The following is a 17,514-nucleotide window of genomic DNA, read 5'->3' as shown; positions in this document are numbered from 1 at the left end:
CCAAACTTGCATCCTCCTGGCCACAAATTTGGTCGAAAGATGTCACAATTTGGTGCGGGCACTCGAGCAGTAACAGCACGGCAGGGATTACAAAGCCAGCATAGGGATGAAAGGCCAACATGGGGGCCTAAGTGGGCAAACAATGAAACAGTACACAAGCCACATGTTCGAACGGCTGCTAAAATATACAGTCGAGCCCGCTCATAACAAACACATCAAAACAGCGAAATCAGTCCACTATATCCGCATTTCACTATATCTAGACACGAAATCTATGTATACAAATGGTAACAGGAAACAAAGATTTGTTTGTTATAGCCGCTATTTTGTTAAAACCGGGTTCATTATAAGTGGGCTATACTGTATAGGGAAAAGGCCCAACATGCCTTGCCGTGGTGTTCCTTGCACCAGTCGCCCATCTTCTCCAAGACGTCGTCTGGCTGGTGAAGCACCAGGTTTAGACCCTGCAATTGGGAAGAGAGAACTCTGCACAAAACAGAAAAGGTTTGCACAAATGTGGCTGCACAGACATCATCTGTGCCCCTGAGTTCTGCAGCAGTTGAGGAAATCCTACTTAGCGGGTGTTGCACACATCCTATTGCAGGAGCTGTGCCAACGGCAACGTGACATCCCGTCAATTGGTTTTGAGTAACCCAAATTTTCAAGTGAAGGAAGACGCACGCCACACGGCAGGTGTTTGAAGTAAGCCGTGCTAACCACTGGAAAACAAAAAGAAAAGACTGCGAAAATGAGTAAAACCTTTCAAAGCAATCACTGATTAAGTGTTTGGACGGAAGAAAAGGGGGCGCATGTTGAAGTATAGTAGTACAAATCTTGCTGCACAAGTAGTACGAATCACACTGCAGTACAAATCTTGCACGCCAAATGGCACACGCACACCTGAAAGCGCACTCGTTTTTTAAGCTATGTATAAAGTAAAAAAGGAAGCAATCGCGCTGTATAAGACGTTCACACCACGTGACCTGCTATACTGTGTGCAGCAACGCTAGCTTCCCAGTGCTGAAGAAAAGAACAGAAAAGTTGCAGGGTTGCACCAGTGCTACGGCATATTTAACGCTGAAGTCCAATGACGGACCAGCTGCAGCTTCTGCGTTGCCAGCAGTGCTCCAGGCTAGGGAGTTGTTTGGAAAAGGAAAAAAATGGTCAGCCCCTTGAATCTAATATAGTCAAAATTTTTTCCTTCATTCCAGTTCTGTGAGTGCTTTGACCACCAAGGCGAATAGTTACCAACTAGCCCGCCTGCCCATTCTTCTGCTGGACCACAGAAGAGGCTACGACAAAATAAGCAGGTATTCTAGTCTGCATCAGAAACTTAGATAGTAAGAAGGATGTTCCAAGCTGAAAGTACCATGTACTTGCTATTACATAAAAGATTATTAATTTAACTACTGCAAGTGTAACCCGCCAAGGTGGCCCAGTGGCTATGGCGCTGCGCTGCTGAGCACGAGGTCGTGGGCTCAATTCCCAGCCGCGGCAGCTGCTTTTCTGATAGAGGCGAAAAGCAAAAACGCCCGTGTGTACGAGATTTCGGCACACGTTAGAGATCCCTAGGTGGTCAAAATTAATTAAGATGTCTCCACTACGGCGCGCCTCATCGCCTGCATTGCGTCGGCGCGTTAAACCCTACAATCAATCAATCAACTGCAAGTGTAACGTTAGTTCGAATAAAGCATTTGCAGGCAGAAACATGATGTAGTCAGGGGGTAGAAGCATAAGTTCCTCTCTTGGATCTGAGGCTGATTCTGTAAAGAGCCTCACTTTCACTGTTAAGGAAGCGTTGGGGGTTAACTAAATGTTCATTTTTGTTTATAAATTCCTCAGAATCATGTTAATTTTGCTGTTCAATGTTGCAAATGATTTCTCCCTTCTGGATAAACCAGGAATGTATTCTCCCCAATGTAAAAAGTTCTGTGGACGCCCTTGGCCAGGCATGTGACACGTTCTAGGACAAACACCTCCTACTCCTTAATAACGTTTATGCAGGAGGAGGAGTTCACAACGTACATGCATATGTACGTTGTGATTTATGAACCAGGCACATGCGTTACGTTCTTCTAGAAAAATTAAATTCACCAAGGCAGTACACTCAGTCCTCTTCCCCTTTGACAACGGCAAGGGTCTCCGATAGAGCCTACATTAGCTCATTCAGTGTATCAGTTAAAGAAAAAGTTTGGGCTCCCCTCTGACGACGGCAAGCCTACATTGGCTCATTTAGTGTATCACCTAATTAAAGCGAAAATTTGGGCAAGTTGGGTGCCAACTGTAATCAAGCTAGCAGGTGTAACTTTTCTTCAGCTTCGTCCTGTGTAATTGTCACTAGCACCATGAATTCCTGGCTATCACGAAACTGGTACAGTGAACTGGTATCTCTTGGTACTGGTATCTGGTAACTGGTATCCCTTTAATTGTACTTACCTCTGTCGGAACCTATACAGGATCTCCCCTGGAACCAACAACAGGGCCCATAATTGTGCCAGCACGCTCTGAAGCCCCCGTAACTTGCACTTATCTCACAGCACGCATGCACAGGCTACATGCCCAAAGCACCGGAAAGCGCACTCACCCCCGAAAGGGGGTTCAGGTCCTTGTCGGTCACCACACAGGCCACCTCCATGATGCGGTCATTCACAAGGTCCAGACCGGTCAGCTGCACGCACCATTGAGAAAAACTATAACATTAGTACCAGAACAGGAATCAATTGTAGGCTGAATTTCTCGCCACGCTCTGAGCACAGATTTCCTCCATCGCATAAAAGAACTGTGAAGGGAGCACACAACTTTGCTCCGTTCAAACGATTACGCATTTCACAGCTCACTATGATTTCGGTTAGTGTGAAATGTTGCTTAAATCAGTCTACTGTTGTCGTCTATATCAGTTCCGTGTTTTCCACACCGGCATGACTCATCACAGCGGCTTGTCTTCACTGCATGAAGAAAGAACTAAATTCTGCAAAGGCAACTTAAGATTATTACAGGACAGAAAATTTGTCCCTCCAATACCACTGCTTCTTACCATGCTCAGAGCATACCGCACCAAGTATCCATAAACTGTAACACATGCGCATAAACAGAGAAAACAGCATTCTGCCTTCTATAAAACGGAGACCAAAAAAAAAAAAAACACACAGCCTTGCTATTACTCCCAAAAGACAACTACTTAGACCATCATGTGGGCGGCTGTTTCGGCAATCTGGCTTTAGGAACCCCAGGAAGCCAGCACGCCTCCAAAAACTGTAGTTTTTTTAGGTGTTATCTGTATCGCAGTTAGCATGAATACTGTGGGATGAAGAAAAGGGCACGTCATTCAGTCTTACTAGAGCAGTCTTGTGACTTTACCGCAGATGCGCAGTGCTTGTGCGCATACCTAATGAAGCGGTCACCCTATCGTCTGCTGCACATGTCGTCTGCTCTCAGCATATTACTTGGGGCTGCAAAGATTCCGACTGCCCTTCTCGCTTCGCTGCGAAAATAAGGGCACACACTGCCCAATTTTGCCCAAAATATGCAGTCTACTTGCTGCCAATGAGATACGTATTCATTTTCACACAACTTAATAATCAACTAAATAAACCATGCCCACTGAATCAAACAGGGAGCACGGCTTGCTTAAAGTACTGCGAATAAACTGCATCAATAGAACGATGACCAATGCTTAATCCGAAGTGTAAGCTGATTTGCCGACCTAAAACAGTAAGCGGAATTGTGTCATATGTGTAACAATCCCTTGCACAACTTCCATCAATGCACAAGATCCATATGCAAGGAAGTGACAAATTCCCAAAGCCCTGTAATCGTGCAAAATAGTAATTCAGGTACAAGTCTCCAACTAAACTTGTAGAAATCGGCGTGCTCAGAAACATGTTGCAATGTGCCGGATGTCGGATTGATCTCGAAATTAGGAACTGAGGACAGGCTGCTATATGCCTAATGTTGCCAAGAAGCGTGGAACGATTAGAGAGAAGATCTCCAACGACAGCACTCCTTCTCTTCCGTTCTCTCCGCACATCTCTGCATTGCAGTGATGGAAATGCAACGTTTACCCCGACGTTATGTATCCTTACTTCCATGTCTATCCAGACGAGTCCGTCGCTGCAAAGGGTCTTGGTGGCTTCTCCTTGGCTCATCTGGGTGGTCGCAGATCTCCGACTGGATGTGAGGATCGATTTGATAACCCTCGATTGGGCCGAAAACAGGTTGCGAATGATCATTAGGTCAGAATGGACGCACGCGATCGCAGACGATCGCGAATATTGCAAAGCGGCAGAGCGGCAGTCTTGTTATAGGCTGCGACTGCTGTTGGCTTGCGTCGTCTTGTTGCGAGTTAGTTCTGGTTTCGGAACCGCCACGCAATGTTGTTTTTTGGTTTGTTTGTTTTCCAGAGGACGGTGTCTATAAACTCACACTCAATAATGAGGAGGCACGAGATGCACATAAATATCAGATTCAAAAAACGCGTATTGCGACGGAAATTCCGTCGCTTTGTCGCGCGACGACCGTTTTTGGCGAATGGTCGGGACCAATTTTTGTCGTCGCGCGACAAAGCGACAGAATTCTCGTCGCTTTCGTCGCAGTGTGAACGGGCGTTAACGTCGACAGCGAAACACCGAGCATGAGACGACGACCAGAGAGAGCTCTGGTCATAACTACCTCACGGACCGGGGTTGCCCCGAATATCGGCGTGGTGCACAGTGGCACCGTGCTACACGAAGGTGGCCGCCGGCACGGAGTGTTGGTCCAGATCTCGAACAAACTGAGCGACTGTACTCGAGCGCTATCCCGGGCTATGGGAGTAACCTGCAGGGAAAGCCTGGATGCGGCCTCCGCGATCGGCTGCCGGCGGCGTACCGGCACGCCGGCGTCAGCGCCGCCGGCAGCCGATCGCGGAGGCCGCGGCCTGGACATATGTACGTTACAATAAAGCAGCTCAATATGTTACAGCGCTGTTACAAACTGATGGTTATTCCCAGACAACACACAAGGTCCTCAGGACGTCCTCAAAAGGTCCAAACGTCCTCACTGATTTTGCTATGTCCTCAGGTGATCCTCAGTACGTCAGTGCGCTTGGTGTCTTATAAACGTTTATTTGAGGACTTTCTCAGGATGTGCTAATTTTGGTCACTAGAAGACAATGGGAACGCTCGCTAATATAGTTTTCACGCGCAGGTATTTCACACAGATAGTGATTAGCGTTCTCGTCCACATTGTTTGTTGGTAATACAGGTAAAAAAATAGCGCTTCTAATTTACTGGCTGGGTACCTTTTCAACATTCAGAAGAATACAAACATCTTCTGCAAATTTTAAAATTAAAAATGATGCATAAGAGAAAATGTTCAGTAAGTGCATGCGTTCTGTGTGAAACAATTTTTCAGCACTTCTATTTTGTTGCTGGCCACCATGCGCAAGTACTTATTCTAGTCAAGCCAAGTAGAAAGTTGAAGACGAGCCAGTCGGCTTCAGAAAGATGGCCGCCACGCACGGAGGTAAGTACCTGTCGCGGGTGCAAATAACAAACGTGAGCTCTCTGTATAATTTTACTGGATTCCAAATGTCAGAAAGCAGCGAGCGGCAGCTCAGGCGGGAACGGAAGCGCCACGTCGATGCATTTTACGCGTTAGTTGGCAGCGCGCAAATCGACTTTGAGCCCAAGCCGTCGACATCGCAACAACGTGGGCTTTGTTTAGAAGCAACTTAATTAGATGCTAGCACCCGCTCGAGGTGTAGGCGTAATCCCAGTCCGAGCAACCACCAGCAGCAAAGTTCGTGACATACTGCTGTGTCTGTAATAAACCGCCGCCACATCGAGAGTCGCGTTGCGTGGCCCCTGTCCAGCGGAGATCACGAGTTGTCAGACCACAGTTTTGTTAACGAAGACGATGGAGACACCACGTTGGCGTTTCGGCACAAACTGCAGGAGAGGGCGGTAAACTCTAAATCGACCCTTGCCGCAGTTACATCATTGCTTGGTGTGTTGCACAGCCACACGTGTTTTTCATCACTGCCATCGTCTGGAAGAGCCCTGCTGCACACACCAAGGTCCAATGGTACTTCGCAACGTTCAGGGGGAAAGTACACTCAAAAGCTTTATACCGGGTGTTGCAACGATAATTGGAACACTTTAAAAATTTTTCTTGAGCGATCCGTCACTCGGTTCGCTCTCGAACTTCACACGAAGGTCGCATTTTGTGGTCTATTTTGTTTGACACCGTGAACAACGACGGTACTTACCTGTTTATCCTGAAAATAAATAAAAACGATTTTCCCCTGTAAAAAAATGGCGCTGATTTGGACGTGCGAGCCCGAAAACAGGGTTTTCTGATCGTCTGCTAGTTCATTCCTAGTTGCATTTTCTGATCGTCTGCTGCTCCATTTGGCTCCTTCCTACCTTGAATCCCAAACGTGCGTTTCGCTCTGCATGCCCCCGGTGGTTCCGTCGTTCCAACATCAACTTGCGCTGGCTCGCACGTCCAAATCAGCCGCCAGTTTGCTGTAGGCTAAAATTGTTTTTATTTATTTTCAGAATACAAAGGTAAGTACCGTCGTTGTTCCCGGTATAAAACAAAATAGACCACAAAATGCGACCTTCGTGGCAAGTTTCAGTGCAAACAGAGCGGTGGTTACCTCAGGAAAATTTTTTAAAGTGTTCCAATTATCGTCGCAACACCCTGTACAGCAAACACGGGAGCGTGTGTCGCTCAGTACATGCATAGAGGTCTAGTGATGGGATGGCGAACTGTCGCAGCTCGTACATTTGGCGGATCGACCCCCTGGCAACGGTTGATTGCGCTGCTGCAGTAGCTACGTTAGATACCAGGGCATGATTCCAGAGAATACATGTGCCGATGAAGGGCTTTTTATCAAGCGCGAAACGGCGCGAATGGATTAAAACGTTTTCTTTTCGCTTCCTAATTGGGTGATAAAAAAATGTCATCCTCCGTGACTAACTGATGCAGCAGGCAGGCATGCGATAAGGCGTTTCAGGGAGTGCATCCGCCAATCGCGCAAACTGTGAGAGCACGCCATCCTCTCACCAGAGCGCTCTGCATGTATTGAGCGGCATTCGCTTCCGTGTTTACTGTAATAAAGCTTTCAACTGTACCAGCACTTCAGTGTAAAAGCAGAACTGTGCAAAATACTTCAGGATTGCCCAGAGCTCCCTGCAGAACTCAGCCTTTCCTTCAATATAGACGGCCTAGAAATATGTAAAAGCACGAGAACTACCTTTTGGGTCACTCTTGGCCATGTGAACAATGTTGAGAAGGAGCTATTTGATGTGAGTGCTTCTTCGGCCGTAGCAAGCCCAGTGACGCGAATGATTCGCTGTCAGGTTTTGTTGATGAAATGAAAGTGTTGTTTGGTGATGGCATAACTGTTACATTACAAACCCCTTTTTATGATGCTGCATGCATTAGTATGTGATGCTCCTGCTAAAGCATTTGTTTTGTGCACAAAAGGCCATCCAGACTTCTTCTGCTGCTCAAAGTGCATTGTGAAAGGCAAACATGAGAACAGGGTGTGTTACCCAGATATGAGACAGGAGTTACGCACAGATCAGAGCTTTCGTGACAAGGCACAGGAAGAACAGCACGCGGGTATACCTATAGGCCTTATTGAGAACGTTCCCCTTGACTACATGCAACATGTTTGTCTTGGTGTTATGCGCAAACTACTTGCTCTGTGGTTTCGGGAGCCACGACAAAACCTGTGGACACTTGTAGCCAATGAGGTTTCAGAAGGAAACTTTGAATTAGCCGAATTTGTTCCGTGTGACTTCAATAGGAGGCTACGAAGTCTTCCAGAACTGGATCACTCGAAAGCTGCTGAACTACGCTTTGTTTGCTGTACGAAGGGCCTGTAGTCCTTTCCACAGCATTACCTGAAAACTTGTACCAGAACTTTCTCACTTTCCATGTGGTTATCCTAATCCTTACAACATCTTGTACGCCGGCATGCGATGTGCTGTATGCAAATAGACTTTTGAGGTATTTTGTTAAGGGCTTTGCTGCTGCCTATGGTGAGCACAATGTCACGCACAGTGTGCATGGATTGTGCAATTTGGCATCTGATGTTGAGCATTTGGGCCCCTTGGACGCATGGAGTGCGTTTCCATTTGAGAACCATGTCGACACTAAAGAGGGTGGTGCGTAAGCCCCAGTATCCCCTAGTGCAACTGTGCTGTAGGTTGGCGGAAAAGGATATAAATCTGAAAAACCTCAAAATCCTACAAGGTGACCTTGTTTGTCCATTGCACATGACTCTGGACCACTTGTTGCTCCCTATCAGGACCCACAATTTAAGAAAGTGATGGGTCCCGGAATTGTGGTTTTTGGAGTTGTTGCAAGGAACAGCTGCTGCCTGCTCAGTGATGGGTTTTCATGCTACCGGTTTTCAATGTGTTTTCATGCTACCTGAAGCTTCTAAAATGTTATTGTAATACACTTCACGGTCAGTATCGACTTTTTGCTTAACAGGTTCAGGAATAGCGATCTACTTAAATTTAAATTTAGCCCACCTGTGAATTGCGAGTATGTTGATAGATCTAATTGGCATGGAGGATGGTGTGAGGGAAAGGGCACTGTCAATACCTTGGGAAGAAAATAGCTTAAAATTTTAGAGAAACATTTGGAGCGTGGTCTATGCATTCTGCATTCTAAGCTAATTGGGTAAAGGTAATTAAATAATGGCTACTACTCATTCAGCACACCTTGGAAGGCACTGCACCATGAACGGCAATACTTCCCCTTTAGAACTTTGAAAATATAGCCGTGCAGCTGGGTGAGCAAATTTTTTAGCATTTTAGTCAGGTTGTCAAAGTCTGTAATAATGCAACGAAGTTGTAATGCTCTCATTTTTTATAGACAAGAATTTTGCCGGGTTGGCCATTTTCTGGCGACCGATGCACCACCTGGCGAGCATTTCTTGGGGACTGCGGGGCCAACAGACGACGACGCAGTCACACACACTGTTGGGCTGTACCGTGCGTGGTTATCAGACATCCCAGCAGCATGGAAAATCGGTAAGTGTCACTTATTCGGTATGTTAGCAGCGTGAAGTTTAACAGTGCCTAAAGGGGGACGTTTGAAGCGTTGGACAGCTATCAGCTTTGCCCATTAATTACGTTCTCAACCCACTAAGCTAGCGTGCCCCCCAACGCGAGCTTTGTCCTGATGGGGGTTGCCTGTGAGGCTACATTTCGCCGCACCAGCAGGTCGTACACCCGACCTTTTATCACCAATTGATATTTATTTTTTCTTCATTCAGGGCAGGTTGCAGTCATTGCCTTTACTTGGAAATGTACAGAAGCTATCCGTCTGAGCGTCATTATGCCATTGTTGGCTGCACCAACAATCCGCGTAAGCGCAAAGTGCTCATACAAGAAACGTGTGAATTGCACCACAGCAAAGAAAGTGTCGGCGTGTGGGGAGTCTATTTGCTGCACAAATTTCCTGCACCCCTCGAGTCCCGCCGCGAATGGGTCGTTGTGCTGAAGCGGAGGGACTTCAAAAGTAGCAAATTTGTGAGAGTAAATACCGTCGTACTCTACTTTGGGAGCACTGTTTATTCACCCTCATGCTAAACACTTATTGCACGTTTAAAGAGGTTTTGCGTTTTAGCGATTTACCGAAACGACCGGGCATGCTTCGCCACCGCGACACTCCTATTTCGGTTTCAGCTCGCCGTTTTCGCGTACCCTAGCTGCAGCAAAGGTGTAGGGTTGATTTTTACCACTTTCCCGTGGATGAAATGAACAGAGAATACCTCCAGAGCACAGACACATGCGATAAGGATTTAGCATGACAGTAAATAAACAGTGCTTACAAAGCAGCGTAGGACCGTACCTTCTCTCACAAATTTGCTAGGTTCGAACACTTTCCGATTCAACACGACGACCCATTCACGGCGGCTCTCGAGGGATGCAGGAAATTTGTGAAGTGAATAGACTCCACACATGCAGACACTTCTTTTGTCGTGGTGCACTTAACACGTTTCTTGTGTGAGCACTTTGCGCTTATGCCGATAGTTTGTTCAGCGAACAACGGCGTAATGACACCCGGACGGGTGGCTGCTGTGCATTGCCAAGTTAAGTCAATGACGGAAACCTGCCCACAATGAAGAAAGTAAACGTCAATTGGTGATAAAACGTTGGGCATTCGTCCTGCTGGCACAACAAAACATATCCTCACAGGCAACCCCCATCACGACAGCACACGTAGGGTGCACGCTTGCCGCCTTAGCGGGTTGAGAACGGAATTAATGGGCAAAGCTGGCTGCTCCCCGTCGCTTTAAACGTTCCCCTTAAGCACTGTTAAAGTTCACGCTGTTGACATACCGAATAAGTGACACCGAGTTTCGATGCCGCTGGGATGTCTGATAACCAAGGACGCCACAGCGCAACAGGGTGTGATTGCGCTATCGTCTGCTCGCCCCGTAGTCCCCAAGAAATGCCCAGAAGCTGGATCATCATTAATTACAAAATGGTGGGGTCCAGTTCAGAGAAAATTCTTGTGTATATGCTTTGCTAATTTGTTCTGCTTGTATCATTTTTCTAGGGTCGTTGGGGCAGTTGGACTCCAGTGACTACTAGGCTCTCCAGTGGACTGCGGTGACGATTCACAGCATGTGTCGCCTCACATTGCACTACGATGCATTTGCTTGTGCAATAAATTATTATCTCCAGCATATTTTGCATACTTGTGTCATAACGAGGAGGCTTGGGCAGTACTGGTTTTAGATTAATGCAACACATAAAGGATGTACCCAGTGGAGATTCCAGGGGTACACAAAGTGACATACCTTGGCAAAGAGTCAATTGCACAAATACGTCGGGGATGGCAGTATCAAGCCCAGGCCCCTCCTTTCTCGAACACCCTGTGCATAACACCTAGCAAAAAAAGCATGACTAGAAAGTAGTCCTCAAAATGTCCTGACGTCGTACAGTAGTCCTGCGAATGTACTGTAATCATCCTTGGCTGCATCTTGAGGATGTTCTGAGGATGTGCTGAGGCCGGACAATAGGACCTTTTCAGTACCAATTGAGCATCAGAAGAGGACATACTGAGGACATCATGATGTCCTCAATAGAACGTCCTCGGGATGTGCTCAGGATGTGTTTGTGTTGTCTGGGTTGAACCACATGCTCGACAACGTAATCCTACTAAACAGACGCCTACAAGCTGTTTCTCGTCTTCTGAGAGCGTTAACAAACGCGAGTGCCAGCAGTCATAGCCTCAGCTGCGGCAAAATATGTAGGCAAATATATAAGACGTGATCTGGGCACTCTGACTGCGCGTTATACATCATTCGAACAAAACAAATGCAAAGATCCAATATTTACTCGTACTGGATGGTCGTGCAGCCTTCATTGCAGTAAGCGAAATCCCTAAATTGCACATATGTTTGCGCGCTCATTTGCTATCTTTGACTTTTATTAGCTCTCTCTCTCTCTCGAGCCCTTCGCATCGCTGTCTGGTCAATACGTAAGCAACTCAATTTCATGCTGGTGAAGCCCCTCAGAACGTATTCACATCATATGTACTCGGGTTCTGTGTATAAGTAAGCATGCCTTTTCATAAATAAACAGTTCGAATTGGCACTTGGATCGTATATATATGTGCCTACCTCCATGTTCGTCTATTTAGCGCCCTATTCTTTTTACTGCATAGAGGTATAATAAAATTCAATTAAATCGAAGAGGCGCTTGAGACAGGCGTCCTCATCCAAGCATATACAGTTGAAACTCGATTTTACGAATTTCCCGATATAACGAACAAATTCGGATTCTCCCCGCCATTGCCCATACTCTTAATGCTTTGACGAACTCGATATAACCAGACAAATTTCTCTGCCAAACCCGATTTAAGGAAGCATTCATGGAAAAAAGATGCATAGAAAAAGGTTTTTTTTTTTTTCTCCAAATTTATGGCGTCTGAATGTCTGGCAGTGTGCTGGCAGCGCAGTGCGAGCGCACGAGCTGGCAGTGGAGCTGGCTGTTAGCTCGTGTTGCCAGCTCCCCAAGCCCGCAACACGAGCACGAAGAAGCATCGCCCAGTTGTTGGGAAGAGCTTCGTCGGCGTGACGAGGTGGCCGCAGCACAGAAACTTCGACGACTTCGTGAACGCTGTTAGGACTGGGCATCCCAGCGCTGTCTCCAATGTTGGGACTGGGCCCTCTAGCCGCAGTCACCAATTTGTGACTCGCATCCAGCTTGTCACCAATGTTGGGAATCAGCCATATCCCGACGCTGTCACCGTTGTTGGGACTGGCCATCCGAGCGCAGTCACCGGCGTAGCGACGCTGCCTTGCTCCGTCTGCTATCGACGCGGCGCAGAGCACAGCGATGAAATTAAGTTCTCGAGCCGACGAAAAGTTGCAGCAACATTTATATACAGTATGTACAAGGGTAAGCAAACGTTACATGGCTCGCACAAAGGCGACAGCCCCTCTCCACTCGGTGCCTCCGAAAAGTACCGCCAAAGAGTGCCGACGAAAAGTGCCTCCGGGCGGGTTATTATACCCCCGGAAGTCCGTTGGAGCCTCGAGAAGTTTTAATCACTCCAGTTGGGACTCTCGCTGGTCGAAGTTTGAAATCCAACGATAGGAAGCGAAGCGGTTGCGTCAGCCGAGCCGCCACGATGGGGAAAGGGAGGGCGACGCCCACACCGTCTCCACGAAGCCGCCTCTAGGCGAGTGGCGGCATGTCGGTTGCCCGTCGTTCACCCGATGCAGGATTCGGCCGAGCCGCCGCGACGCAGAAGGATGAGGCGACTCTGCGGCGGTGCATGTTTGAGCCTGTCGGCCGCGGGCGGTTTGGCCTGGTTTGAACGACACGTGAATCGGCCCCGCTGTTTGAGCGTCGCCCCGTGCAACGAATTTGGGCCGAGCGCTTTGGCACAACAACGCCGACGCAGACGCGCACACTGGCACAACAGAGCGGACGACGAGCAGAGAGTGCACGTTATTTCCGGCGCAAAAGAGGAGCCTGAATATGCGAATGATCCGGATATTGTCGAAGCTCCCGAGAGCACACCAAGCCAGGTGATGGACGGCGTCGACCTTCTGAGGCGGTTTGCTGGGGCACACGAGGGGGCCGAGGACGCTTTGACTTCACTGGCCAGCTACGAGGAGTGTGTGCTCACGCTGCTCTCAAAGGGCGCGCAGGTGAAAATCGCAAGCTTTTTCTCTAGGCAATACATTTGTCGTTCTCTCGATTTTACGAAGTTCCCAATTGAACGAAATAATTTGCGGGTCCGGTGACTTCGTAAAATCGAGGTTCAACTGTATTGAGCTCGGGCCGCGTCACAGCCCTTCCGATAAAGCGCAGCTGATCGGGAAAGCATAGCGACCGGCCTGTCGATGCCTCAGTAAGGTATACAGGCATGGAGGAAGTATTAAATGACGGGCAAACGGGTTGCGGAAATTCCTTCGAGAATCTTCAACCCGATGCAACAGAGATTTTGTGTAGTATATGCTCTCTATCTCAAGTGAAATGACAGCACTCGAGACACTATGAATCGAAACGGGTTTGCTGATAGCGCCCGCTTGAAAGCGGAGTTTTCACATCTACCAGCAAGTATGCTGCCAAATCGAATGCCGGCTACCATGACAGTGAGTGACGCGGCAATATTCTTATCTTATCTGCACGTAAGATTAAGAGCGGTACTAAAAAACTTGGCCTCAACTAAAACCGCAATAAAATACAGCCTGGTTTCGAATAAGCGTTGTGAGCTCTTTTTTCTTTCGCGTAATAGGGCCGATGCGACGCGAATAGCCAAGCCCAGTTTTCGAAACCGAAACACTGCAGTTAGTTGCACGGTACTGAAGTTTCGCGCCGCTCTTGGAAGTATCCTCCCTGCAAAACATTTGATTTGATTGTGGGGTTTAGCGCGCCGAAGCTACAACAGGACAATGAGGCGAACTGTAGTGGAGGGCTGCGGATTAATTTTGACCCCCTGCGGGGGGGTCTTTAACGTGCGCCCGAATCTCGACACACTGGCATTTTCGCTTTTCGTTTCCATCAGAAAATCAGCCACCGCGGCCGCGATGGATCTCTGGAGAACAGGAACAAGCAGAAAAAAAGTTCGCAATAACAAAACTTGGACCAGTATTAAAGCATTATTGCAGCTGTGAGGGTTCCAGGTCACGTGATGTGCATACGAACGACAACGTCATGTGTACACACCAGATATCGCCTCCTTTCAGATTTCAGAAAGTTTAGCGCACAATAAAAATTATTCACACCTATTTATTTAGAACTAAATTGGAGTTACCCAGCTATATAAAGCGCTAGTTTAAAGGGGCCCTGAAAGGCGTTTTGAGCACACTAAATGAACTAGCGCAATCGTTAAATTGGGCCGTCAACATCATCTGTGCCAGCGGAAAGCTCAGCGCAGCGGAAAGCTCACACTTTTGTTCACCCCACAGCAGAGTTCGCGCTCTGTGTTTTGCGAAAGTTTGCTGTTCAGCGTAAAGACAACTGTATATTGTAACGCCAGCGAACAACTTGAACTGCCAAGCTTTCTTCATGGTTTTCCCTGCATTTATTTACCATCGGCGCATATCCTTCGTCTTCCTACCTTATCCGTTCATCATCAGCACATCATCGTTTAGGCACTGCAGGCGACTAAGGAGAGACTGCACTGTTGGTTCAAGGCGGCATGCCGGCGAAACTGACCTGGGTTAAAAGTTGTGGGTGTTCGGACGTTGTGCTTTCGATGGTTTCCTCTGTGCCATGTGCTGACTTTCGTGCTGACAATGCGCTGACTTTCCGTGTTCTATTTTTGATGATCGTTAGAGTTTTTTGGCGCAAGGCCAGCTGGGGCAAAGAGCGCCAAACAAAAGTATCTAAAATAAAATAGTGGCTACTAAAGCCAAAATAACAATAAAGTCAATTAACGGCAATGGTGATGGCTGGTGTATAGGGCCAGATATGATTATGCGTGATAGGAGATGAGGTTCAAAAACTTCACGTCTGACAAGTACTGAAACACACGTTTCACGGAAATCATGGCATCATCTCCTAGAAACAGCGATGGATGTAGGGGAATATGTTGTCTGTAGAGTTCTCTGAAGTGTTTGTGTCGTGTTGTGTGAAGTGCTATTTTTTCTATTTTTTGTGTTTGTGATATGGGTTTGTGTCTGTAGGTATATATGTGTGTGTGTGTGTGTGTGTGTGTGTGTGTGTGTGTGTGTGTGTGTGTGTGTGTGTGTGCGTGTTAGGGTTACCACCTTTCCCCGAAAAAAAACGGGCCTTCAGGGGGGGGGGGGCGGGGAGGGGGGATATGTGTTGAAAAAAGACGCCATATTTTTTAACATGCAGTGCCATTTATTGTAGTGTTTTCTTAGAGAGAAATCGACATAACGTTTGTACTGAAAGTGATTGAGAGCTTGGTTAATCGCTGTGCATGTGCTTCAGTGAAAAGTGACCGCAATTGCTGACCGCGGCGGTAGAATTTCGTTATTTTGTTCTTGTATGTATGTATCTGTTTGTTTTATGGCGCAAGGGCAACGATGGCCAAAGAGCGCCAATGCAATGGTTGATCATTTTGAATGATGTTTTAATAAAATGGTGCTGTAAATGTGACGATTTTAAAAGAGGTTAGTGTAGGGGGTGTATACAGCCCCTCATTTAAAACAACAATAAAATTGGGGAAATGGGAATGGCAGGGTAAGAATGTAAAAAATAAATAGACACTCATAGCGTCCTCCCACTCTGATGATGATGATGGTTTTTGTTTAATGGCGCAAGGCCGACGAGGGCAAAGAGCGCCAGAGAAGTTATTTAATGAAAAGAAGTGATTACCACAAAAGGTAGGTATAAAACGTGTAAACTGGACATAGTAAGATCAATAAAGATGATGGTGATGGCTGGTGTATAGGGCCAGATTTCATGATGCGTGATAGGAAATGAGGTTTAAAAACTTGACGTCTGACAAATATTTGAAAACGCGTTTAACAGAAACCATGGCATCGTCACCTAGAAACAGGGATGGGTGTAGGGGAATATGTTGTCTGTACAGTTGTCTGAAGTGTTTGTGTCGTGTTGTGTCAAGTGCCTTGCATTGTATGAGTATGTGGACTACGGATAGGCCCTCCCCACACCTGCTACACAGGGGTCTTGGAGATCCCGTGAGCAGGTGCGAGTGCGTCACATGTGTATGGCCTATCCGTAATCTAGCTAAGGTAACTTCAATGTGCCTGTTGTGTGAGTCAGTTGTGTATTGTCCCAAGTGTGGTTTTATTACGTGTAGTTTTTTGTCTGTCTGTTCGCTCCAGTCTGCTTGCCAAGTTTTACGGAGTTGTTGTCTAATGTGTGGCTTGAGGTCTGTGTACGGTAGTGTTGCCATGTCTACTGTGTTTCGGAGTGCAGCATTGGCGGCCATTTCATCCGCGACTTCATTACCGCCAATGCCAGAATGGCCTGGCACCCAACACACAGTCACCCCAAGGTTTGAGGAATAAGCTACCATAATTGTTTTGAAGACAAGATTAATGACATGGTTTTTTGATGACTTTCCGGATGATAATGCACGGACGACGCTCAACGAATCTGTATAAATGACGGATGTAGGAATACGATGTTCAACTATGTGACTTACAACCAGAAATATGCCATATCCTTCTGCCGTAAAAATACTTGTATTAACATTCATTGTTCTACATGCTTCAAAATTGGGCCCATGCGCAGCACAAGACACCGCAGTGGACGTTTTAGATGCATCGCTGAAAAACTCTGCAGCCTTGTATTTATCCTGTATATACATGAAATGCTGCAAAATCCCACTTTTTGGTGTCCTGTTCTTATTGTATTTTAAGAAAGACAAGTCACATGCAACAGGACGAAGATGCCATGGTGCTACAAGATCGGTGATAGATGACTTGAATGTGTCTACAAAGGAGACCTCATGAATAGTGACCTCGTCCCTTACTCTGAGCGAGAAGGGAACAGGAATGGATGGGCGATTTAAAAAAGAGCTTTGATGTGGATGTATCATTAAAAACCGGTTTAAAAGGATGGTTGTCCATTGATGAAATTTTAGAGGCATATAACAAGTCAACATAGGTTCGCTGGTGTGATAAGCACCATTTGTCACACTCTGCGTAAGGACTCTGTACAGGGCTCGTATGGAATGCGCCACAAGAGAGGCGAAGCCCCAAGTGGAGCACTGGGTCGAGCATTTTAAGTGCTGTTTTAGTGGCTGACCCATACACAACACTCCCATAGTCCGATCTAGACCCCACTAGGCTTCTGAAAATACGTAACAGGAGTTGCTTATCCGTTCCATACGACTGGTGGGACAAGATTTTAAGAATGTTGAGAGCCTTTAGACATTTATGTTTCAATTGTTTAATGTGAGGGATGAACGTAAACCTTTCATCCAACACCACACCTAAAAACTTGTGTTCCTTCCTCACAGGAATCGATACGCCATTAAGGATAATGTCTGGGTCCGGATGGATCCCACGCCTCCTGGAGAAGACAACACAGGTGCTTTTTT

At 46.9% G+C, this 17,514-nt stretch overlaps 1 protein-coding gene and 1 long non-coding RNA gene across 4 annotated transcripts in view; one reads left to right on the top strand and one right to left on the bottom strand.

Annotated features, from left to right (window-relative positions):
• Positions 1 to 4,316, bottom strand: part of LOC144179674 (oligoribonuclease, mitochondrial) — a 44,581-nt gene extending 40,265 nt beyond the window's left edge. The window contains exons 1-3 of one of the 3 annotated variants that reach the window (XM_077708122.1): positions 4,083 to 4,316; positions 2,585 to 2,668; positions 387 to 464 (exon numbers count right to left, since the gene is read on the bottom strand). In XM_077708122.1, coding sequence (XP_077564248.1) covers positions 387 to 464; positions 2,585 to 2,668; positions 4,083 to 4,229 — 309 coding nt within the window. In that variant the 5' untranslated portion in view covers positions 4,230 to 4,316. Of the gene's footprint in view, positions 1 to 386; positions 465 to 2,584; positions 2,669 to 3,184; positions 3,301 to 4,082 lie in introns of those variants that run through there. The other 2 variants (XM_077708121.1, XM_077708123.1) reach the window with 2 other exon arrangements.
• A 684-nt stretch (positions 4,317 to 5,000) lies between these two features.
• Positions 5,001 to 10,699, top strand: LOC144179673 (uncharacterized). The gene is made up of 3 exons (XR_013324324.1): positions 5,001 to 5,502; positions 8,878 to 9,035; positions 10,570 to 10,699. It is a non-coding gene; the product is annotated as an uncharacterized LOC144179673 (long non-coding RNA).
• Positions 10,700 to 17,514: the final 6,815 nt, after the last annotated feature.

The sequence above is a fragment of the Haemaphysalis longicornis genome, unplaced genomic scaffold, assembly GCF_048455015.1.
Source record: "Haemaphysalis longicornis isolate Haplotype H1 unplaced genomic scaffold, Haemaphysalis longicornis Haplotype H1 scaffold_4, whole genome shotgun sequence".
NCBI classification, from domain to species: domain Eukaryota; kingdom Metazoa; phylum Arthropoda; class Arachnida; order Ixodida; family Ixodidae; genus Haemaphysalis; species Haemaphysalis longicornis.
Note: the sequence above shows the minus strand (reverse complement) of the source record. Positions and strands in the feature narration are given on the sequence as shown.